At 51.7% G+C, this 18798-nt stretch overlaps 2 protein-coding genes across 4 annotated transcripts; both read right to left on the reverse strand.

Moving 5' to 3' along the window:
- Positions 1-95: 95 nt before the first annotated feature.
- Positions 96-5066, reverse strand: EIF6 (eukaryotic translation initiation factor 6). Of its 2 annotated transcripts, none has more exons than XM_053574423.1 (7): positions 5041-5066; positions 4700-4810; positions 4496-4581; positions 3042-3217; positions 2348-2524; positions 1972-2153; positions 96-370 (listed from the first exon to the last, which is right to left on the reverse strand). In XM_053574423.1, exons 2-7 carry the CDS (start codon positions 4804-4806, stop codon positions 361-363), a joined length of 738 nt encoding a protein of 245 aa, XP_053430398.1. In that variant the 5' UTR covers positions 4807-4810; positions 5041-5066; the 3' UTR covers positions 96-360. The 2 variants fall into 2 exon arrangements, with proteins under 2 accessions (XP_053430398.1, XP_053430399.1); XM_053574424.1 differs by having other exon boundaries at positions 5033-5051.
- A 954-nt stretch (positions 5067-6020) lies between these two features.
- On the reverse strand, positions 6021-13320 carry FAM83C (family with sequence similarity 83 member C). Of its 2 annotated transcripts, XM_053574414.1 has the most exons (5): positions 12907-13320; positions 12560-12702; positions 9931-10098; positions 9593-9717; positions 6021-9122 (listed from the first exon to the last, which is right to left on the reverse strand). In XM_053574414.1, the coding sequence occupies exons 1-5, from the start codon at positions 13070-13072 to the stop codon at positions 7685-7687; spliced, it is 2040 nt and encodes a 679-aa protein (XP_053430389.1). In that variant the 5' UTR covers positions 13073-13320; the 3' UTR covers positions 6021-7684. The 2 variants fall into 2 exon arrangements, with proteins under 2 accessions (XP_053430389.1, XP_053430388.1); XM_053574413.1 differs by having other exon boundaries at positions 12560-13320.
- Between the last annotated feature and the right edge of the window lie 5478 nt (positions 13321-18798).

Below are 18798 nucleotides of genomic sequence, written 5' to 3' on the forward strand. Positions count from 1 at the left end.
GTATCCATCCCATCCAATATTCCTAGGACCCTGGAAAATGGGACAATTTGCACACAGGCTAAGGCCCTCAAACATCATCACAATCAGAACGGTTAGAGGCAGCTGTACTTTAATAGGGCGGCACAGGACAGCAGAACCCTCAGCCAGGAGCCACAAGGTCTGACAACCAAAACAACATGTTTTTGGAGCAACAATAGATTCCGGATATTGGCACAGATGAAAAGGAGCTGGATAAGTAGCCACTCAGTTCCACTGAGCCCTCTGCCACCTCCCTGCCAGCATCCGGTACAGACTAGGTGGGGCATGGTGAAGGAGCCAAAGTCCAAAGCCAGAAGCCCACAAAACATCATGGAAGGTGACTCAGGTGAGGCTGAAGAGAGAGAAAAGAGCAATGTCAGTAGCTGTTTCACAGCACACAACACCTTCCATCCCCAAGGTGCTTTCCTCCACCCTAACGCCTGGGCCTTTGTTCTAGCTCAGCCCCTAAGAGTTACACTCAGGGTCCCACCCAGCCCCATCCTGGTTCCACGTTTAACTGCATCCAGTCTAGAACTCTGAATGCCTAAAGAATAAAAGTAATTCCTTGGATTAACCTGCTTAATGATTTATTCAAATTATTATTATTATTATTATTATTGAGATAGTCTCCAGCTGTTGCCCCAGTGCTCACAGCAACCTCAAACTTTTGGGCTTAAGCCATTCTCTTGCCTCAGCCTTCTATGTAGTTAGGACTATAGGCACCTGCCACAATGCCCAGCTATTTTTTGGTTATAGTTGTCATTGTTGTTTGGCAGGCCCAGGCTGGATTTAAACCCACCAGCTCTGGTGTATGTGGCTGGCGCCCTAGCCACTGAGCTAGCTACAAGCGCTGAGCCAATGTATTCAAATCATTATTGCTTATACACCAGAACTTCAGAGGGCAAATTCACTGAACATCAGAATGGGGAATAAGGGGGTGCAGCAAGGGGAAGAGACATGCAGATCACAAGTACCCCCAGGGGGCCAAAACTTTGGCCTCCTTTTCCAGAACTCTCCCTATTAGGGCTAACTAAACATGAAAGGCCATGAATACCATGTAGAAAGAGATCTCCCCAGTAAAAGTTAAGTAAAAACATTCTTCCTGGAAGCAATAATCATGTGCATGATTATAAAACTAAAGTACAGGAAAAAAAAAAATAAAATGGAAGTACATATTATTTCTATTTTTTTAGAGAGTCTCACTCTGTCACCCAGGCTGGACTGCAGTGGCACCATCACAGCTCACTGTAACCTTGAATTCCTGAATTCAAGTGATCCTCCCTCTTCACCTTTCTGAGTGGCTAGGACTACAGAAACACCACACCTCAGATGGTTAATTTTTAATTTTTTTGTAGAGACAGTCTCACCACGTTGCCCAGGCCGTCCTCATATGATCCACCCACCTTGGGCTCTAGAAATGCTGGGATTACATGCATGAGCCACTGTTCCCCGGTTGTTTTGTTTTTTTTAACCCACAAAAGCCCATGTTGTGATACTGATGCAATATCCATCCCCTAACCAATCCAAGAGCTTTTGTAAGAATCTAGGGTCTCTTCAGTGTTTAAGAGTACCCTTCCCACCTCAGCAAACAGCTCTTTTCTATCTCAGGCCCTCAGCTGCTGGCTGGGGATACTGACATATAGACAAATAAAAACTGCAAAATAACATGATCAGTGATCCAATAAGAAAGACCATAGGGAAAGTTTGCCTAGATAGGGGACAATGAGGCGAGTCTTCAAAGATGAGGATTAGCAGATGCTCATAAAATATCTGCTGGCTATATCCTGTAACTGCTCAATAGCATGGAGATCCATTATCATACAAGGAGAAGCTGTCAGTATAATGCAATATGGCTCCCATTCTAGATGGCATCTTTTCCCCCTACCCTTAAAAGGCAAGTGAGTCCATTGCCCCGGGCAAAAAAGAGAAGACCCTCACCCCCATCCCCAATACCTGTCAATAAGGGAATCCCGCATGCTGGTGGCTATGGTGCTAGGCTGGGCTTCATTCAACTTGAAGACACTCTCCACCACCGACAGTTCTGTGCTGGTTGTGTCCAGGCCACAGAAGGCACACCAGTCATTCACCACCATTCCAGCAGCAATCACCTCACTGCCTCGGTTCACAGTGCCTGCCTGCCAAGAGATGGGCTCACTGTGTGTCATGGCACCAAAGTCTCTCCCCTCCCTGATGAGGATTCTCCTCAAACTCTGCTCCCTAACCTGTATCCCCAATCCCAAACGGTGGCAGGTAATGACTCAGATTCCCAAACACTGGGCAAAGGGATCTGCCTAGCAGGTGACAGGGATCAGAGGACAGCAATGCTTACCACAAGGGGAACCTGAAGAAGAGAAGAAAGCTCATCCTGGTCTTCAATTGAAGTCTTGGGATGCACCAGCCCTCCTTGATTGCTAAAGACACAGTAGCTTCCTACTAGTACCTGGTCAGCCACTGTCTGTCTGAAGACTTCTACCTTGAGCACATCAGCCAGGATTTCTTCTGTCTCCTGTCAGCCAAAGGTTCTGTGTTCAGGGCCCAGAATTTACAGCCAAAGAGCCAGGGCTCTCCATGCCCAGTATCACACAGGCTTGGCTTGCTGAGCCTCTCATTTCTCTGCTTTATAGCTCATATGAAAGCCTCAATCAGAGAAAAGAGGGAATACAGCTTAGAGCAGAGTTTAGGCCAGCTCCAGAGTGCCTAAAATCCATGCATGCTCTGTACAGCTGGTCCTCATGTCACCCTTTTCTCTGTAACCTACAGTCAAAAGTTCAACTGTGAATCACTTATCCTGGCCCAGGCTTCAGGACACCCCAAATCGTGAGGACTAATACCCTCCCCTCAGTTTCTTTCTGACACTGACTACACCATGGAAGGCCTCTATTATCACTATTTCAATGATTGCCTGAAATTCCAAAGGCCATATATAAAAAGAAACCGTAAGAGATACTCCCAATTCTTGCCTGTTAGGAAAGAAGGTTAGCACCTTGGTCCTATGACTCTTGGGTAAAGTTAGGCTGTCTCACCCTGTCTAGGTCTGGGTGGATCAAGGCCACGTAGTCATTACAGGTGGTGACATTGCCCAGGGCTGAGAGCCGCTCCTCCACCCGTCGGATCTGCACTGAGTCTGGGAGGCAGTTGCGAATATGTTGCAGCTCCTGATCGGTGGTGTTGTTGGGCACCAGGAGACCGTGCCTGTTTCCTGAAGAGACCCAAATTGGAAGATGGGGCAAAGATGAACCATGAATATACAAGATGCCCGCTGAGCCCTAAGGGCTGAGGATACAACCCTGCCCAGCCCAATCTGCTTTTCCAGGAAAACTTTAGGCTCAGATCCCAGGCTCCAACCCAATGATCCATTCAACATCCAGGGGGATTAGGGGTCACACAGGAAGGCCAGAGATGGCTCAGGAGTTTGTTCCCACAAAACTTGCTACTTTACCATCATCAACTGGGGGAAGCAGAACAGGAAGCTGACCAGCATTAGTTGTATATTTTGCAACTAAAAATTGAGCTAACAACACACATCTACAAAACTAGCTAAAATTCTTAAAAGACCATCAATGTCAAGTGTTGGTAAAATATACGGGGCAAATGAAATTCTTGTACATTCTTGTACACTCTGATGTAACTGGCACCATCTACTACATTGTATAGTTATATAACCTGTGGCTTTGCCATTCCACTCCCAAGTGTTATACAATTAAAGTGAATTGCTATAGTAACTCAAAACCAGGCTAAATTCTCCCTTGTTCTGTCAGAGCTTGCTTCAAGTCCTAAGGGCATAATGTTTTAATCTGATATGACAAACTTATAGGTCACCAGGCATAATATTAAAAAAAAAAAGTAAAGTAAGAAATAATCAGAATTCTATATGATAATAATGAACAGAACTATGAATCAAAGAGGGGCAGATCAAACAAAGAGTGAGGTCCAGCTTAAAGAAAGGACCGATGGCTAGAGTCAAAAGTGCTGAAAGCCAGGGAGGTAGGATAGGGAAGTGGTAAAGGGACTTTAAGATTCAAATGTAACTGAGCAGGATAACCTGGAATCTTAGCTAATCCTTTTAAAGAGGCAGAAATGGATGGTCAGAAGCAGGCGGCAACTTGCTCGCGTCAGTGGCAGGGTGAGGAGATGAAATACAAATCCTCCTCTAAACTAGGTGTGGAACTGGGTGAGTCATCTAGGCTAAGTCTCAGCTTCCTCATCAGTCAAATTAGGCCGATAATCCCGACGTCCCAGTGTCTTTGTGAAGAAGGAATGAGAACAAGAGTGAAAGCGATTGATCTTACTATTATTACTCAGAGCTTTTGCCAGAGGTGGCCCCTGATCTGCTGACACTTATACTGAGTCTTACCTAACACTGAAAGATTCCATAGTCCCCAGAGGTAATGGATGAAAGCCTGGAAATTCTTAAGTCACTCCGGGTCCCCTCTAAGGCTCCACTTCTTCCTCCCTCGGCGCCCTCCACCGGCCTTACCCACACACATGCGCCCGATGATGCGGCAGCCGGCGATGGACGCGTGGACCACGGGGATGGTATCGGTGAGCTCGCCCTCGAACACACTGTAGAGATAAGGACTCGGTGGTCATGAGGCTGAGGGGCCGGTACCCTCGCTCTGCCTAAACTCTCGACTCCCGGCATCCCGCCCCGCCACCGCAAGCCCGGCGGCTCCTGACGCACCTATAGAAGTTCTCTGATCCTCCGATGGCCACCAGGCAGTAGGCGTTGGTGAGTTTGGCAAAGCAGCCAATCTCACAGTTGTTCTCGAACGACGCTCGGACCGCCATGAGACTAAGAGCCGTGGGCCGGGAATGAGAGTTCAGGGTCGGTGGATCCCCCCCAGGCAACGCGACCTCTGCCCCTTCGGCCCCGCCGCGACCGCGCCCTTCTTGGCCTCTCGCAGACCTTAGGTCCCGCCCACTGGGCTCCTCCGGGCTCTCAGGCCCTGAATTCTCCAGCCCCTACTCCTCCCGACCCGAGACCCGGACCTGACCCTTCCGATCCCCCTCACACCAGCTCACTGAGTAACCGCAAGCTCCACACGACACAACAGCCCCACCGCCTCCCTTAAAATGTTCCCATTTCCGCCTCCGCCCAGACTTCCGGGAGGGCCTGAGCACCCAGCCACGCATGCGGCCCTTCTACCTGCAGCCTCCGGGAGGACTCTATGGTTACAAGGGTCCCGACGCGGCCCCGCCGGGCCCCGCCCCCAGCTTACATGCGAGCATTATTCACTTTTCATTCGGGAGTTTTTTAGATTTGCGGCTGGTGCATGTGAGGCATGAAGGACAGGCGGAGCCAGGGGTGTCTCCCAGAAGATGGGTTGATGATTGAGAATTTACCAGAGGTATTTAGCCAGAGAAGGAAGAGCCCGTTTGGGGAAGTGATGAGTCCAGCCGGGCCATGGGGTACAAAAGTCCAGATCTGGAACCCAATCTCACTCTGGAAGGAGTGAGGAGATGAGGGGCTGAAGCCTGGGATGGACGAGGTCACCCAGGGAGAGTGTCCAGGAGGGAGAAGTGAAACCAGGACAAAGAGGCTGGACAAGGAGGCACAGCCAGAGAAGTAGTTGAAACCAGACTGAAGAAGGTATTGGAGAGAGGGGAGAATGGATGAAGCAGGGTCTTAAGGAGAGGTAGGAGAGAAAGGGGTTCAGGGTGGGCAAGGATGAGAGTGCTGACTGGTTTTCACAATGTCTCTTACACAGCTTCTACCACTCACTCAGTAGCCACCTCTGTCCCCAGGATAAGGGTGACAGCCAAAGGCCTGCCTCTCTTGGGCAGGATGAACTTGGTCCACATTTTGTAGATCTACAAAAGCCCCAGCGTTTCCCAGAGTGTCACAGCTTAGAGTCCCTAGTTCCCCCAACCCCCAGCCCTCCTTTGACCATTCACTCTCCTCCATGCAGCCCTCCAAAATTGGCCTGAATGGTGCTCTTCCTCTACCTTGAATGTGCCCATTTCATAACTCCGCATAGCTCAGGATACACCAGGCTGCTGGGTCATAGTCATATCTGCTTTATTGATTTGTATCATGAGTACTGTTCCAGGCAGGCAGTGAGCTCAGGAAGTGGGCTCACTGTTACAGTCCATACTTCAAGAGACAGCAAGATGCAGATGAGGATGAGAGTGTGTGTGCGTTTGTATGTGATTATCCACATGCTCCACTTGTCCTCCCCAGTTTGCCTCAGTCCTCTTTTGGTCATCTCTTCACCTAGTTCCCTATACCAAAAATTCCTCTATCACCTCTCTGTCCAAAACCTCCTCATGCGTCAAGGCCTGAATCAAAGGCTGCCTCCTCTAAGAAACTTTCCTGCACCATCTTCAGACTGTCACTGGTTAGCCTTTAACTTCATGCAGCTCTGACTTGTTCTCCAAACGGCTTATGCATTTTATCCTTGTCCTTAGGGTCTCTGTCTGATTTACTTGTCAGCCCTGTGGTATGTCCTGAGCAGGGCTGGACACAGCTTAGGTTCAAGAAGATACCGGTTGGGTGTATGTGTGGGGTGGGGCAGATTATGGGCAAATTTATAGGTTGTAGATCCTGAGGCTGTCCACAGTGTACACTGAATGCAGGTGTTTTGTGTAGCCATTCTTTTTTTTTTTTTTTTTTTTTTTTTGTGGTTTTTGGCCGGGGCTGGGTTTGAACCCGCCACCTCCGGCATATGGGACCGGCGCCCTACTCCTTGAGCCACAGGCACCGCCCTGTGTAGCCATTCATTTAGCCAAATGACATTTATTGAGAACCTGCAACTAAAATTCTGAGTATTCTGGCTTCTCGCATGGACCTCTGTGTACTGACTGTATGTGGCTGTGGTTGTGCAGTTTGTGTATATGTGCCCTGTCAACGTGCTGTGTATATTAATGGACTTTGAGGCATTTCTGTAATGTGCGTATTTTGTATGTAAGGGGATGTGTGAATTGTGGATATTGTATCTTGTGTGCAAAAAAGACAATCTTTAGACACAGGTCTAGGTCCCTACTCAGCTTGGACTTGACTCCAGGTAAGTCATTTAAACTCTCTAAGCCTCAGCTTCTAAGGCAGGATAACATCTATTATCCTATAGTTACGCACCTACAAGTGGTCCGTTGTGTAGGCTGTTTTGAGGATAAAGAAGGAGATACTACCTGGTGTGAAGTGCCCAGCATCATGGCATGCAATTGGCACCCAATAACTGTGGGTTTCATTTCCCTGTGTGTGTGTGTTTGTGTGTGCTCGTGCTTGTATAAGCAAGAATCTTGAGCCCAGGCCAGGCGTGGTAGCTCACATCTGTAATCCTAGCACTTTGTGAGGCTGAGGTGGGAGCATCCCTTGAGCTCAGGGGTTCAAGACCACACTGAGTAAGATCAAGACCCCATCTCTACTAAATATAGAAAAATTAGTCAGGTGTGGTGGTGGGTGCCTGTAGTCCCAGCTACGTGGGAGGCTGAGGCAGGAGGATCGCTTGAGCCAGGAATTTGAGGTTGCTGTGAGGTAGGCTGAGGTCATGGCACTCTAGCCCAGGTGAAAGAGCAAGGCCATGTCTCAAGAAAAAAAAAAAAACCTAAGCCCAGAAAGTGTGCCTGACCTGGGCTTTTAGACACCAACTTTACCCAGAGTTTGGGACCTGAGCAAGTCCAGAGTCTTAGCGGATGGAGGAGGGACCTGTCCTTGCCAGAAGCAGGGCTAGGACTCAAAGCGACTTCGGAGCAGCTTGAACTTGGACTTGTTGTATTTAGTTATGAGGTCCAGTTTGCTGTGGCCCAAGGTCAGCCGTTTCTCATCCCTAAACAGGTCATTGCTACTACCATTGCGATGGCCACCTGTGGGACCCCCAAGGAGGCCCGGCTCAGGTCCCTGCCTGGCACCCTGTAACTGATGATACTTGGTGATGAGATCCAGCTTGCTGTGGCCCAGAGTCAGTCGCTTCTCCCCAGAGCCCACTGCAGCCATGCGAGCAGGGCTTGGTCCCGGGAGACCACCTGGCCCAGGCCCCTCTGCCCGGAACGGGCCGAACTTTGTGATGAGATCAAGCTGGCTGTGGCCCAGGGTCTGTCGTCGCTCATCTGGATGCTGCTTGGCTGGATGCCTGGATGAGGAGTTGGCTATAGGAGTTACTCTGAAGCCCTGGACCTTGGGGTACTGCACCAGGAGGTCCAGTTGACCATGGCTATGGTTTAGAGACAGCCTCCTGTCCTCTGGGGACTGATCACCAGGTCTAAAGGAACCTGACTCAGGGGCAACCCCTGCACTCTGAGCCCGGGGCAGGAGATCCAGCTGGCTGTCACTCTGGCCTGGGAACAACCTTCTGTCTTCTGGGGCCTGCTCACCAGGCCGAAGGGAGCCAGAGTTAGGGGAAACCCTAGGGTTAGGGTCTACTGGTTCTCGGGTTCTAGGGAAGGGGACAAGGAGATCCAGCTGGCCATGGCTCTGACTCAGAGATGGCTTCTTCTCCACTGTTTCCGGAGCTTTGCTAGGTACCTGGCGATCTCGTTGGGGGCTAGGCTCCTGGCTTCCTGGGAGCCCATTCTCCGGGAGCTGGGACAGAACTGGAACACCCCGGGGGAAGTAGAAGAGGGGCCGGGAGCGGTGAAGCAGAGGTGACCCCACTGCCAGGGTCAAGGAGCTGGTGCCATTGTGATTAAGGGCAGGGGAGGACTGGGACCATGGGTGTGCCCCCAGTTTGCCCAGGTTGGCCCTGTAGAACCCTGGAGGGGAGCCACGGTTAGGGTCAGACAGCTGGCTATGCAGGGAGGGCTGGCCACTGGCCTCATGGTGGGCAGGGCTTGGGGATGAGGACCCCATACCCATATCACTGCAGCCACCACCTCCTGGTAGAGCGAGGTAGGAGGAGTGGCCCATGAGAGGTGAGCGCTTGATGCTGCTGAGGCTGGTACTGGAGGGTGAGGAAGATGTAGAGTTTGGGATGTCAGGCCTGAAGACCAGGGCGTCTGTGGGAGGAGGTGGTACCCGGGGAGTCAGTGCATCCTCACCACCGCAGAAGCCCTCCACAGGCTGTGACTCAGCATACAAACAGCGGAACTCCCGGTCAAAGTCTTCCACAATGCGGCCCCTCAGCTGCAGCACCATACTAGTGTGGGCCTGGCTACAAAGCCAGGTGAAGCTGGGGGCAGAGGCTGGGGTCAGGAGGCTAGGTGTAGGACCCTGAGGCACACCCCTGAGGGGTCACAGCCAGGGAAGCATATCCAGAACCTGACCCAAATTCTGCCACCAGGAGGGCTCTCAGTGACAGGACAGAGCTCTAACTTGAGTCTATGCTCGTCCCAACCCTGTTTGATGGATTTGGCCCCCAACTTCTCCATCTGTAAAATGGACCATCCCTCCATTTCCAACACCAATAGGTATTTTCTATGCCAAGGGCATTAAAGTGATCCTTCCACTAGAGTGAGCTCCTCCAGGGTTGACTTGCCCCCCACCCTGTCCCAGACCGGGACAAGGCCTGGCACATGGCAGGTGCTTCCATCTGAGTCTGAGAGAGGGATGAATGGAGGGAAGTTCAAAGTTGCTGAACCCCAGTTGCTCTTGCCAGCCAGTGCACAGCCCAGACCCCTCTGCCCTCCTGCTGCTGCTCACCTATAGCTGCCTGCCACCACCTGCTCACAGTCGATGAGGATGAACTTCTCCAGGGCCTGCCCAGTGAAGCGGCGGCCTGCCTTGCTGCAGTACGTGTCCCCAGATGTGCTCCGCACACGCATGTTCTGGGCCAAGGGTAGGGGTAGGTTGGGGTGACCTTGAGAGAGTGGGACTCAAGCCATTCTATGTCCCATGGGGTCCCTGACCCCTAACAGCTAAGGGAGCCCAGTTTCCCACTCCCATTCACCCCCAAGGTTCACTGACCATCCAACTGGCTCCTCTGCCCACCCTGACTCCCAACTCGCACCCCTGGTTACTGCCATAGGTCCCCCACTGACCGGCAGGTGCCCTCCATTGAGGTCCATCTTGTAGCACATCTCCAGGAAATGCTTTAGGTGCTCCTGGGCCAGGAGCAGGTAGACAGGGACACCACGCCGGCTTGAGGCCTCTATCAGATCACACAGAAGCTCCATATCGGTGAATACATCCATCACTACAGCCACCACCTGGGAGAGGGGTGTGAAAACTCAGCCCTGCCCAGGGCTCTGCCCACAACCAGACCAGCCTTTCCCAGGTCCCAGAAAAAGAGCAAAAGAACACTGGACTGAAACTCTGGAGGCCAGAGCCTTCGAGAACAACTGAAATGGAAGTGCTTTTAGCAATAACCTAGCCCGGGGGCTCTTAACTTGAGCACAGGGAGATTTGACTATCTTGAACTCCTAAGTTTTTGTGTGAAGCCAGGCACAGTGGCTCACATCTGTAATCCTAGCACTTTGGGAGGCTGAGGCGGGTGGATTGCTTGAGCTCTGGTGTTCATGATCATCCTGAGCAAAAGTGAGACCCCATCTCTACTAAGAAAGAGGAAAACTACCTGGGTGCTATGGCAGGTGCCTGTAGTACTAGCTACTTGGGAGATTGAGGCAAGTGGATCACTTGAGCCCAAGAGTTTTAGGGTGCTGAGAGCTTTAAACAGTACTCTATCCACAGTGACAGAGTGAGACTATATCCAAAAAATAAAAATAAAAGTATTTATGTGCATTTTTCTGTGGTATGGGTGTTTCTCTGTCATCAGATCCTCAAAGATATCTGTGGATCAGTTGTGCTAGTCCAAAGCCCCACTCTACATTGGGGTGGGGAACAGGAATCAGAAGCAAAACCCAGAGCCCAAGACACTGGCAAGTCCCTGTACTCTCCCCACTAACACTGGCTCTAACTCTGACCCAGGGACTGTCTGAGGCTCCTTTCCTAGCGGTCAGAGCTGCATCCAAATTTCTGGGTCTTCAGTGCCCTTTCCCAGCCCTGCCTGTTTCCCTGTGAAGCTGTGGAGGTCTGGTATGAAACCTGACAACCACAGACTTCCTTACCTACATGCATGACAAGTGGAACCAAGTTTTTTGCTCAGTTGAGGGCTGGGCTGGGGCTTTTGTCCCCATCCCATATAAAGGGCTGCCTCAGAGAGGCCAATGAAAGCCCCGCTGCACCTTCAAGCCCCCAGTTGACATTCTTTCCATCACCTGTGAGGTCTGACATGTGGCTCTGGGGCAGAGAGAACTGCGTGCAAACCTGGGTGCTGCTGCTTCCTAGGGATGTGGCCTTGGGAGAGTCACTTAACCTCTAGAAGCCTCAGCCTCCTCATCTGTTAAATGGAGATGATAGCTATATCTCTGAGTTATGGAGAATTCAATATGAAAATGCTCAATACACAACATTGGTATGTGATCCATTCTTGATGGTCTTTCCTGCTGTCTTTTTTAAACTGAGGGTGTCAAGCTGCAGGGAAAGGGACCATTTCTCAGGTTGCTCAGTCAGTGACAGCCCAGAGTGGGAGCCTGGCTCCTAGCCTGGAATGCAGGGGTATAAGTGAGGGGTGAGAAGGCAGGGTGTCCTAGTTCACTGCACAGGCTGGCCAGGGGTGGGGGTAACAAGGACAGGCAGGAAAGATCAAAGAGGCAGGGGTGATGACGACAACAGCAAGAGCCTCACTAATAACCGCATTCCCGATGCCAATCAGGCCTGGCCCTCCCCTGCCCGGGGCACAGGCAGGCTTGCCAGGAAGGCTCTGGAGGTACTGATAGGATCCCAGCATCCTGGGCTCTTCATCTCTGCTGCAGGAGCTTAACTCTACCTCAAATCCTGCCAAGGGTCATCTTGTCCATTCCCCTGTCTCCTGAGTCAGAAGCCAGGCTCTAGTAGTGAAGCTGTTATTTGTGTGCCCTCCCCCGCCTGCCATCCTGATTCTTTCTCCTGCGCCCCCCTCCCCAGGGCTGAGTCCAGCAGCCTCCACTGCCCTTTCCTCCTCAGCTCAGAGCTAAGAGCCCAGCTCCAAGACCATGCTGAGGAGGCCTGCACCAGTGCGCCCTCCCTGCCTCGGGCGCAGCTGCAGAGGCAGTGCAGGAGGGCAAGGAGCCACTGGGGACACAGGCCAGCAAGCAGGGCCCTGACTGCAGCCCAGGGCCTGAGTCGGAGACCCCTTCTCTCCTGGAGCCCTGAGCTCTGTTTTACCAGCTGACTGGACCTCCCTAGGTAAATCCCAGGTGCTCTCTGGCCTCAGTTTCTTCCTCTACAAGTGAAGGGGGTGGCTTAGATGTCTTCCATGGTTAAAGTTCTCAGTTTGGGGATCATAAAACTTTGAGAATCTGATGAAGGCCATGAACCATCTCACACAAAAGATGCAGTGAGGACCTCTTCCTCCAACAGGCAAAACTTCATGTGCATTTTCAGGGGTTTGTGGAATATCCGAGGCCCATGCCCTGTTCTGTGCTCATCTGCCTCATTCTTGAGTACCACGGGGTTGCCAAGGTAAATAAGACACTTGCCCAGCCTTTAGGAACTTGTGATCTAATAGTGTCAGAAGTTCAAGTTCCAATTCTGCCCTAAAGTTGCTGTGTGGCCTTGGGCTAGTCCTTTTTCCCTCCTCAGGCCTCAGTTTCTACATCTGTGAAATGAACAGACAGACGAGGCCCTTACCGTGTGAGCCTGGCTGAAGAGAAAACGCAGCAGGTCCTTGATGTTCTTGGCCTTGTCCCTCTGGAAGTGCACCACGGCCTGGGTGGGGCTGAAGCCTGTGGCCTGCGGAACCTCCGGCCAACCCAGGTCCAGGTCTGGGGGGTCTATGTCAGAGGCCATGGGGAAGTAAGTGCCTGAGGTGACTTCGGAGAGCAGGCTGAGGCGGTCAGGCCCCGAGGCCTCAGGCCCCTGGGCCTCGCTAAGCTCTGGGCCCCCATGCACATGGCTGGTCATGTAGTCCATGTCCAGGGTGCTCAGGAAGGGCAGCTCCCGCTCCTCAGAGATGACCCGCAGGTAGGCAGCCTCACCTCGCTCCAGGAGGGCATCAGCTGCCAGCCGGGCTGCCTCGCTGTGCCTCAGCACCAGTGGCGTGCTCTCCCGCCACCACGGCTGCTTCAGCTCCTCCACACGGCCTCGCAGGGGTCCCGCCATGCCCTGGACTCCTAGGCCCCCAGGTCCTCGGCCTCCAAACATACCTGCCCCACTGGCTGCCTCACCCACCCACAGGTTCCATGGCCCGCACGCTGGGCTGGAGCAGCAGGAAGAAGATACCAGCAGTTCCTCCTCCTGCCTGACCGCTCTGTGTGTGGTGGGGCCCCCAAACTGTTGCCACCCTAAGTCAGAGGCATGCTCCGCCCCATTGCCCCTGGCCTCTGAAACCTGTCAGGTCAGCCCCACCTGTCTGCCTGTGTCGGGACTCGCCTGCCAGGGAAGTGGCAGTGCCAGGCCCTTAGTGCACACTGCTACCTGCCTCCCCTCCCTGCCCCACCCCTGCAGCCCTGCTGCAGGCCCACCACGCTCCTGGCAAGTCTCCAAACCCTGACCTTCCAGGGACCAGTGGTGGTTGGATTACAGTCCAGAGGGGACTGTGTCTACTTAAGGACACACACACACGCACATGCACACACATGCACACACTCCAGAGTGGATAAATGACTCAAGACACCCAAGAAAAGACATGAACATACAGGCAGATTTGCTGATGTATTGACAACTGAAAACGCGGATGACTGGCCAGTGCAGGCAGATTGTACATTTTGACCAAGCGCACTCATATAACTTGGCCTAAACACTAATTTAGAGACTGACCACAAGCCCTACTCCACATACCACCAAGGACCCTGGGCCCTAAATTAGAGCTGAACAAGTGTCACACAGAACCACTAAGGACATCACTACCTGTCTGTCCTCATCCAGACCTCTGTGCCCACAATCACCCTGCCACTCTCCATGCTCATAATTTTGACACTTAGAGCGCTCTGCCCTACCCTACCCCCTCCAGGCTTGGAGCCCATCTTTCAAGGATCTGGAACAGTGGCTATCACTCTAGACTCCAAGAATGGCTGGAAAGTTTTAAAATGCAGTCTCCTGGGCTCCACCCCATGCTGAGACTCTGATCCAGAAGGTCTGAGTAGGCATTTAGAGCTTGCCTTTTTAGCAAGTGCCTGGTGCAGCTGGGGCAGTGGGCTAAGGTCCACCCTGAGACATGCCCCATTCCAGATGCTACACCCTCAACTTCAGGGATGCTCTTGGCTTGGTGGGGGTCCAGACCCCTCTCCTCCTCTCCTCTTCCAGGGTTGAGCCTTAAATGGTTGAAAGGTTATTTCAGAGGATGAGTGGACACATTGCAAGGTCAAGAGGCAGACGGAGCTGGCAGATTTCTGACCTCTGCCCCAACAAGGGACAAGGTCCCAGAGTATGTACTGTCTATCCTTGGAAGGATGAAGCTTTGCCCTGGAGAAGAGGGTCAGCAGATGGCAGCCGCAGTTGGGGGGCAGGCCAGGTAGAAGTGGGACATCACCTTTCCACGGAGGGACGAGAGCCAATGAGGACAGCAGGGAGTACAGGAACCTAAAGCCTGTACTCACGGCCCTGTTTAGCACTCAATGCATTTGTTTTATCTGGTCTGTGATCACGTCCAGGACACAGGTTCTTCTGTGTCCACAGAACTTTGCATATACAGTGGGGGCTGGGGGGATTTAGCAGTTCCCTGAGTTGAACTGGGGCTGTATCCTTGAGGAGCCTAAAAGTGAGGGACCCAGGGAGGACATGGGTGAGCCGCAGGCCAGGAGCTGAAATGCTGAGCCATCCCACCCTCTCCTGGGTGCCAGGACAGAAATGGGAGCACCAGGCACCCCAAGGAGGCCCTTTCCTGGGGGAGGGGAGGCTGCATGAGGGGCAGGAGGTACAAAGCCGTGGGAGGATAATGAGCTTGGGGGCAGTGAGGTGGTAGAGCTTTCATTAGGGCCTTATCTCCAGATTTGTTTGAAGAAGCAGAGTCTTATCGGGATGGGAAGGGGTGGGAGGCAGGCATGTTTGTGTGTTGCTGAGTTAAGCGTTTTTGTCCCTCAGCCATGTACACATCTACTTCGTGGTCTGTATTTTTGTCTCTATGTATATTTTATCTTTTTTATTTTATATTTTATTTTATTTTTTTATTTATTTTTGAGACAGTCTCACTCTGTCACTCTGGGTAGAGTGTGGTGGCGTGAGAGCTCACAGCAACCTCCAACCCCTAGGCTCAAGTGATCCTCTTGCCTCAGTCTCCCAAGTAGCTGGGATTACAGGCGCCCACCACAATGCCCAGCTATTTTTTAGAGCCGGGGTCTCACTCTTGCTCAGGCTGGTCTCCAACTCCTGAGCTCAAGCAATCCCTCCGCCTCAGCCTCCCAGAGTGCTAGGATTACAGGCGTGAGCTACTGCGCCCAGCTCTCTGTATCCTTTAATTTGGTAAAATACACAAAAAATTTGCCATTTTAACCATTCTTAGGTGTCCAAGTACGTTCACACTACTATGCAACCTCCACCACCATCCATCCCCTGAACTTTTTCATCTTGCAAAGCTAAAACTCTATACCCACCAAACACTAAGTTTCCATTTCTCCCTCCTGCAACCCCTGGCAACCTCAATGCTACTTTCTGTTGCTATAAATTTGACTACTCTTGACACCTCATTTAAGTGGAATTGTATAGCTTTGTCTTTTTGTGACTGGCTCATTTCACTTAGCAGATTCAGGCATGTTGTAGCATGTCAGAATTTCCCTCCTTTATACACTATTATCCCATTGTATGTATATACAACATTTTGCTTATCCATCATCCATGGATGGACACTTGGGTCATTTCCACCTTTTGACTTTTTGTGGAATGATGCTACTTGAACATGTGTGTACAAATCTGGCTCCGTATTTTTTTTTTTTTTTTGAGACACAGTCTCACTGTCATCCTGGGTAGAGTGCCGTGGAATCATCATAGCTCACAGCAACCTCAGTCTCTTAAGTTTAAGAGATCCACTTGCCTCAGCCTCTCCATTTTCTGGGACTACAGGCATCCATCACAACACCTGGCTAGTTTTTCTGTTTTCAGTAGAGACGAGGTCTTGCTCTTGCTCAGGCTGGTCACGAACTCCTGAGCTCAAGCAATCTACTGGCTTCAGCCTCCCAAAATGCTAGGATTACAGGTGTGAGCCACCGCACCCAGCTGGCTCTGTATTTTTATATACTTCCCTCGAATGCCCACGTTATTATAGATTCCATTTTTGTAAATAAAAATAAAACCCACTGAAGATTGGCAATTTTTTTTTTTTGTGAGATGGAGCTTCAAGCTGTAGCCCTGGGTAGAGTGCTGTCACATCACAGCTCACGGCAACCTCCAGCTCCTGGGCTCAAGCGATTCTCTTGCCTCTGCCTCCCAAGTAGCTGGGACCATAGGCACCCACCACAACTCACGGCTATTTTTTGGTTGCAGCCATCATTGTTTGGCAGGCCCAGGCTGGATTTGAACCTGCCAGCTCACATGTATGGCTGGCGTCTTAGCCGCTTGAGCCACAGGCGCCGAGCCGGCAATTTTTTTTTTTTTTTTGAGACAGAGTCTCACTATGTCACCCTCGGTAGAGTGCAGTGGCTTCATAGCTCACAGCAACCTCCAACTCTTGGGCTTAAGAGATTCTCTTGCCTCACCCTCCCAAGTAGCTGGGACTACAGGTGCTCACCACAATGCCTGGCTATTTTTTGTTGCAGTTGTTATTGTTGTTTAGCAGGGCCTGGGCCAGATTCAAACCTACCTGCCTTGGTGTACGTGGCCAGTGCTCTAACCACTGAGCTACGGGCACCGAGCTGAAGATTGGCAATTTTATATGGCCCAACTAAACATATATACAAATACATACGCGTAACTGTACCAATTGTGTGTGCCTGCTTGGTGTCTTTGGCTGCATGTCAGCCTATGTGTATATGAACCTGTGCGTGCCTGAGTGTCTGGGGAGTGGGGCAGTCCTGGACTCTAACTCTGGACTGTGGTACTGGGTGTGTGTCTAGGGGCCACAGTTTAGAGGGGAAGGGTGGGAAGACTGAATTGAAGGGAGAGGGTTCCCGCAGATCCCAACAACATGATAATGACAGTGTGCAAAACAAATCAAACTCCCTAAGGCTGCAGGGCAGCTGCCCCTCCCCATGCAGCCCTCTCTGTGGACAGAGTGGCCTTGGGGCTGGGCTAGGGGGTGGTGGCCCAGGGTGATGGGAACCCTCCAGACAGACCCAAACCCAGTCCCTGGCTGCGGCGTGTCGGGTGCAGGCCCCTTAATGACTATTATTAAGAGGAAGGAAACCATTTTCCTGTCCAGGAGGTGTGTCAGACGTCTGCCTGGCATCACTCAGCCATCCTGGGGGGCATTTAGTCTTGTCTGTTGTCTTTCACAAGCTGAGTGGCGCCTGGCCAGGTGACTGTCTTGTGGTGGGGGAGGTGGCAGCAGAGGCTGGGCTGCAGTCCTACTGCTGCAGGCTGCTCTGATGCCAACCCTGCCACAGACCTTCACTCTGGCCCCTCTGGGTCAGGGGACACAGGATTCCAGCAGAGGAGCAGCCAGGGCTGGTAGGGGAGCCCAAGGGTGCCCAAGTCCCTTTAATCAAGGCAAAATATCCTAAGAGACTGGTGTCTTGGGCCACTCTTTTTTTGGAGACAGTCTTAGTTTGTCGCCCTTGGTAGAGTGCCATGGCGTCACGGCTCACAGAAATCTCAAACTCTTGGGGTCAAGCGATTCTCATGCCTCTGCCTCCCAAGTAGCTAGGACTACAGGCGCCCAAAACACCTGGCTATTTTTAGAGACTAGGTCTGTTTTTGGCTCAGGCTGGTCTTGAACCTGAGCTCTCAGGCAATCTACCCACCTCGGCCTCCCAGAGTGCTAGGATTACAGGCGTGAGCCACTGTGCCCGGCCTTCTTGGGTCACTCCGTACCTAAGAGGCAGAGATACAAGGGGCGAGTGGTAAAGGATGAGGAAGGTTTCAGCGCAGTGGCAAGCAGGGTGTTCCCGGCTGGAGAACAGGACAAGGACAAGTCCAAGGAAGGTAGGTGGTGGCTGCGTTACAGGGAAAGACGCTGACAGGAAGGCCATCTGGGGCCTTGCTGAGGGAGATGGCTTTTACCACAGAGATGATGGCACAGAGGGTGAGAAGTATCCAGAGTGGTATTTTTGGATAACTTAGGAAACAGCCTCCATGAGGAGAGTGGCCCAAGACACCCGCCTTCCAGAAACAACCCAAATGAGTGTAGTTCACCGTTCACTGAGTTCCGCGTAGGTCTTCAGGAGGTCACTGTTCTGAGTTCTTATCTCCTCCTGATACCCCAGGCCTGGGGACACAAGGCTGGGTCTACCCGGGGGCTGTAGTTGTGCCACTGGACTGAGTCAGACCTCCTGGTTGGAACAGTGGCTCTGCCACTTAATAGGTGAGCTGAACAATCACAACTTCTCTGAGTCACAGTGGTTTAATCTGTAAAACAGAATCAATGCTGCCTTCTTTACTGAGTTGCTGTAAGGACTAAATGTGCTAACTTGTGTCAAGAGCCTGAATGAGGGTAGTTGGAGCTCAATACGTGGTACACGCTGAAGCTTTTCTGGTTGTGAAAAGCAGGGGCTCAGTGAAGGCCTGAAAACCAGGGAAGCAGAAACCAGAGCAGCTCCTCCTGGTCAGTCTCTGGCTCTTTCTAGACCAGGGGTCCTCAAACTGTGGCCTGCAGGCCACATGAGGCGGTGTGATTGTATTTGTTCCTGTTTTGTTTTTTTACTTCAAAATAAGATATGTGCAGTGTGCATAGGAATTTGTTCATAGTTGTTTTTTTTTTAAACTATAGTCCGGCCCTCCAACGGTCTGAGGGACAGTGAATTGGCCCCCTGTTTAAAAAGTTTGAGGATGCCTGTTCTAGA

This window comes from Nycticebus coucang, chromosome 21 (assembly GCF_027406575.1).
Source record: "Nycticebus coucang isolate mNycCou1 chromosome 21, mNycCou1.pri, whole genome shotgun sequence".
Taxonomy (NCBI): Eukaryota; Metazoa; Chordata; class Mammalia; order Primates; family Lorisidae; genus Nycticebus; species Nycticebus coucang.

Coding starts and splice junctions, on each gene's coding strand:
- EIF6 (XM_053574423.1), bottom strand. CDS start 4,806: ATGGCGGTCCGAGCGTCGTTCGAGAACAACTGTGAGATTGGCTGCTTT. Junction 4,582..4,699: donor GGATCAGAGAACTTCTATAG/GTGCGTCAGGAG, acceptor TTATCTCTACAG/TGTGTTCGAGGGCGAGCTCA. Junction 3,218..4,495: donor CATCGGGCGCATGTGTGTGG/GTAAGGCCGGTG, acceptor GGGTCTCTTCAG/GAAACAGGCACGGTCTCCTG.
- FAM83C (XM_053574413.1), bottom strand. CDS start 13,072: ATGTTTGGAGGCCGAGGACCTGGGGGCCTAGGAGTCCAGGGCATGGCG. Junction 10,099..12,559: donor TCTTCAGCCAGGCTCACACG/GTAAGGGCCTCG, acceptor CCCCTCTCCCAG/GTGGTGGCTGTAGTGATGGA. Junction 9,123..9,592: donor GTGGTGGCAGGCAGCTATAG/GTGAGCAGCAGC, acceptor CTCTGCCCCCAG/CTTCACCTGGCTTTGTAGCC.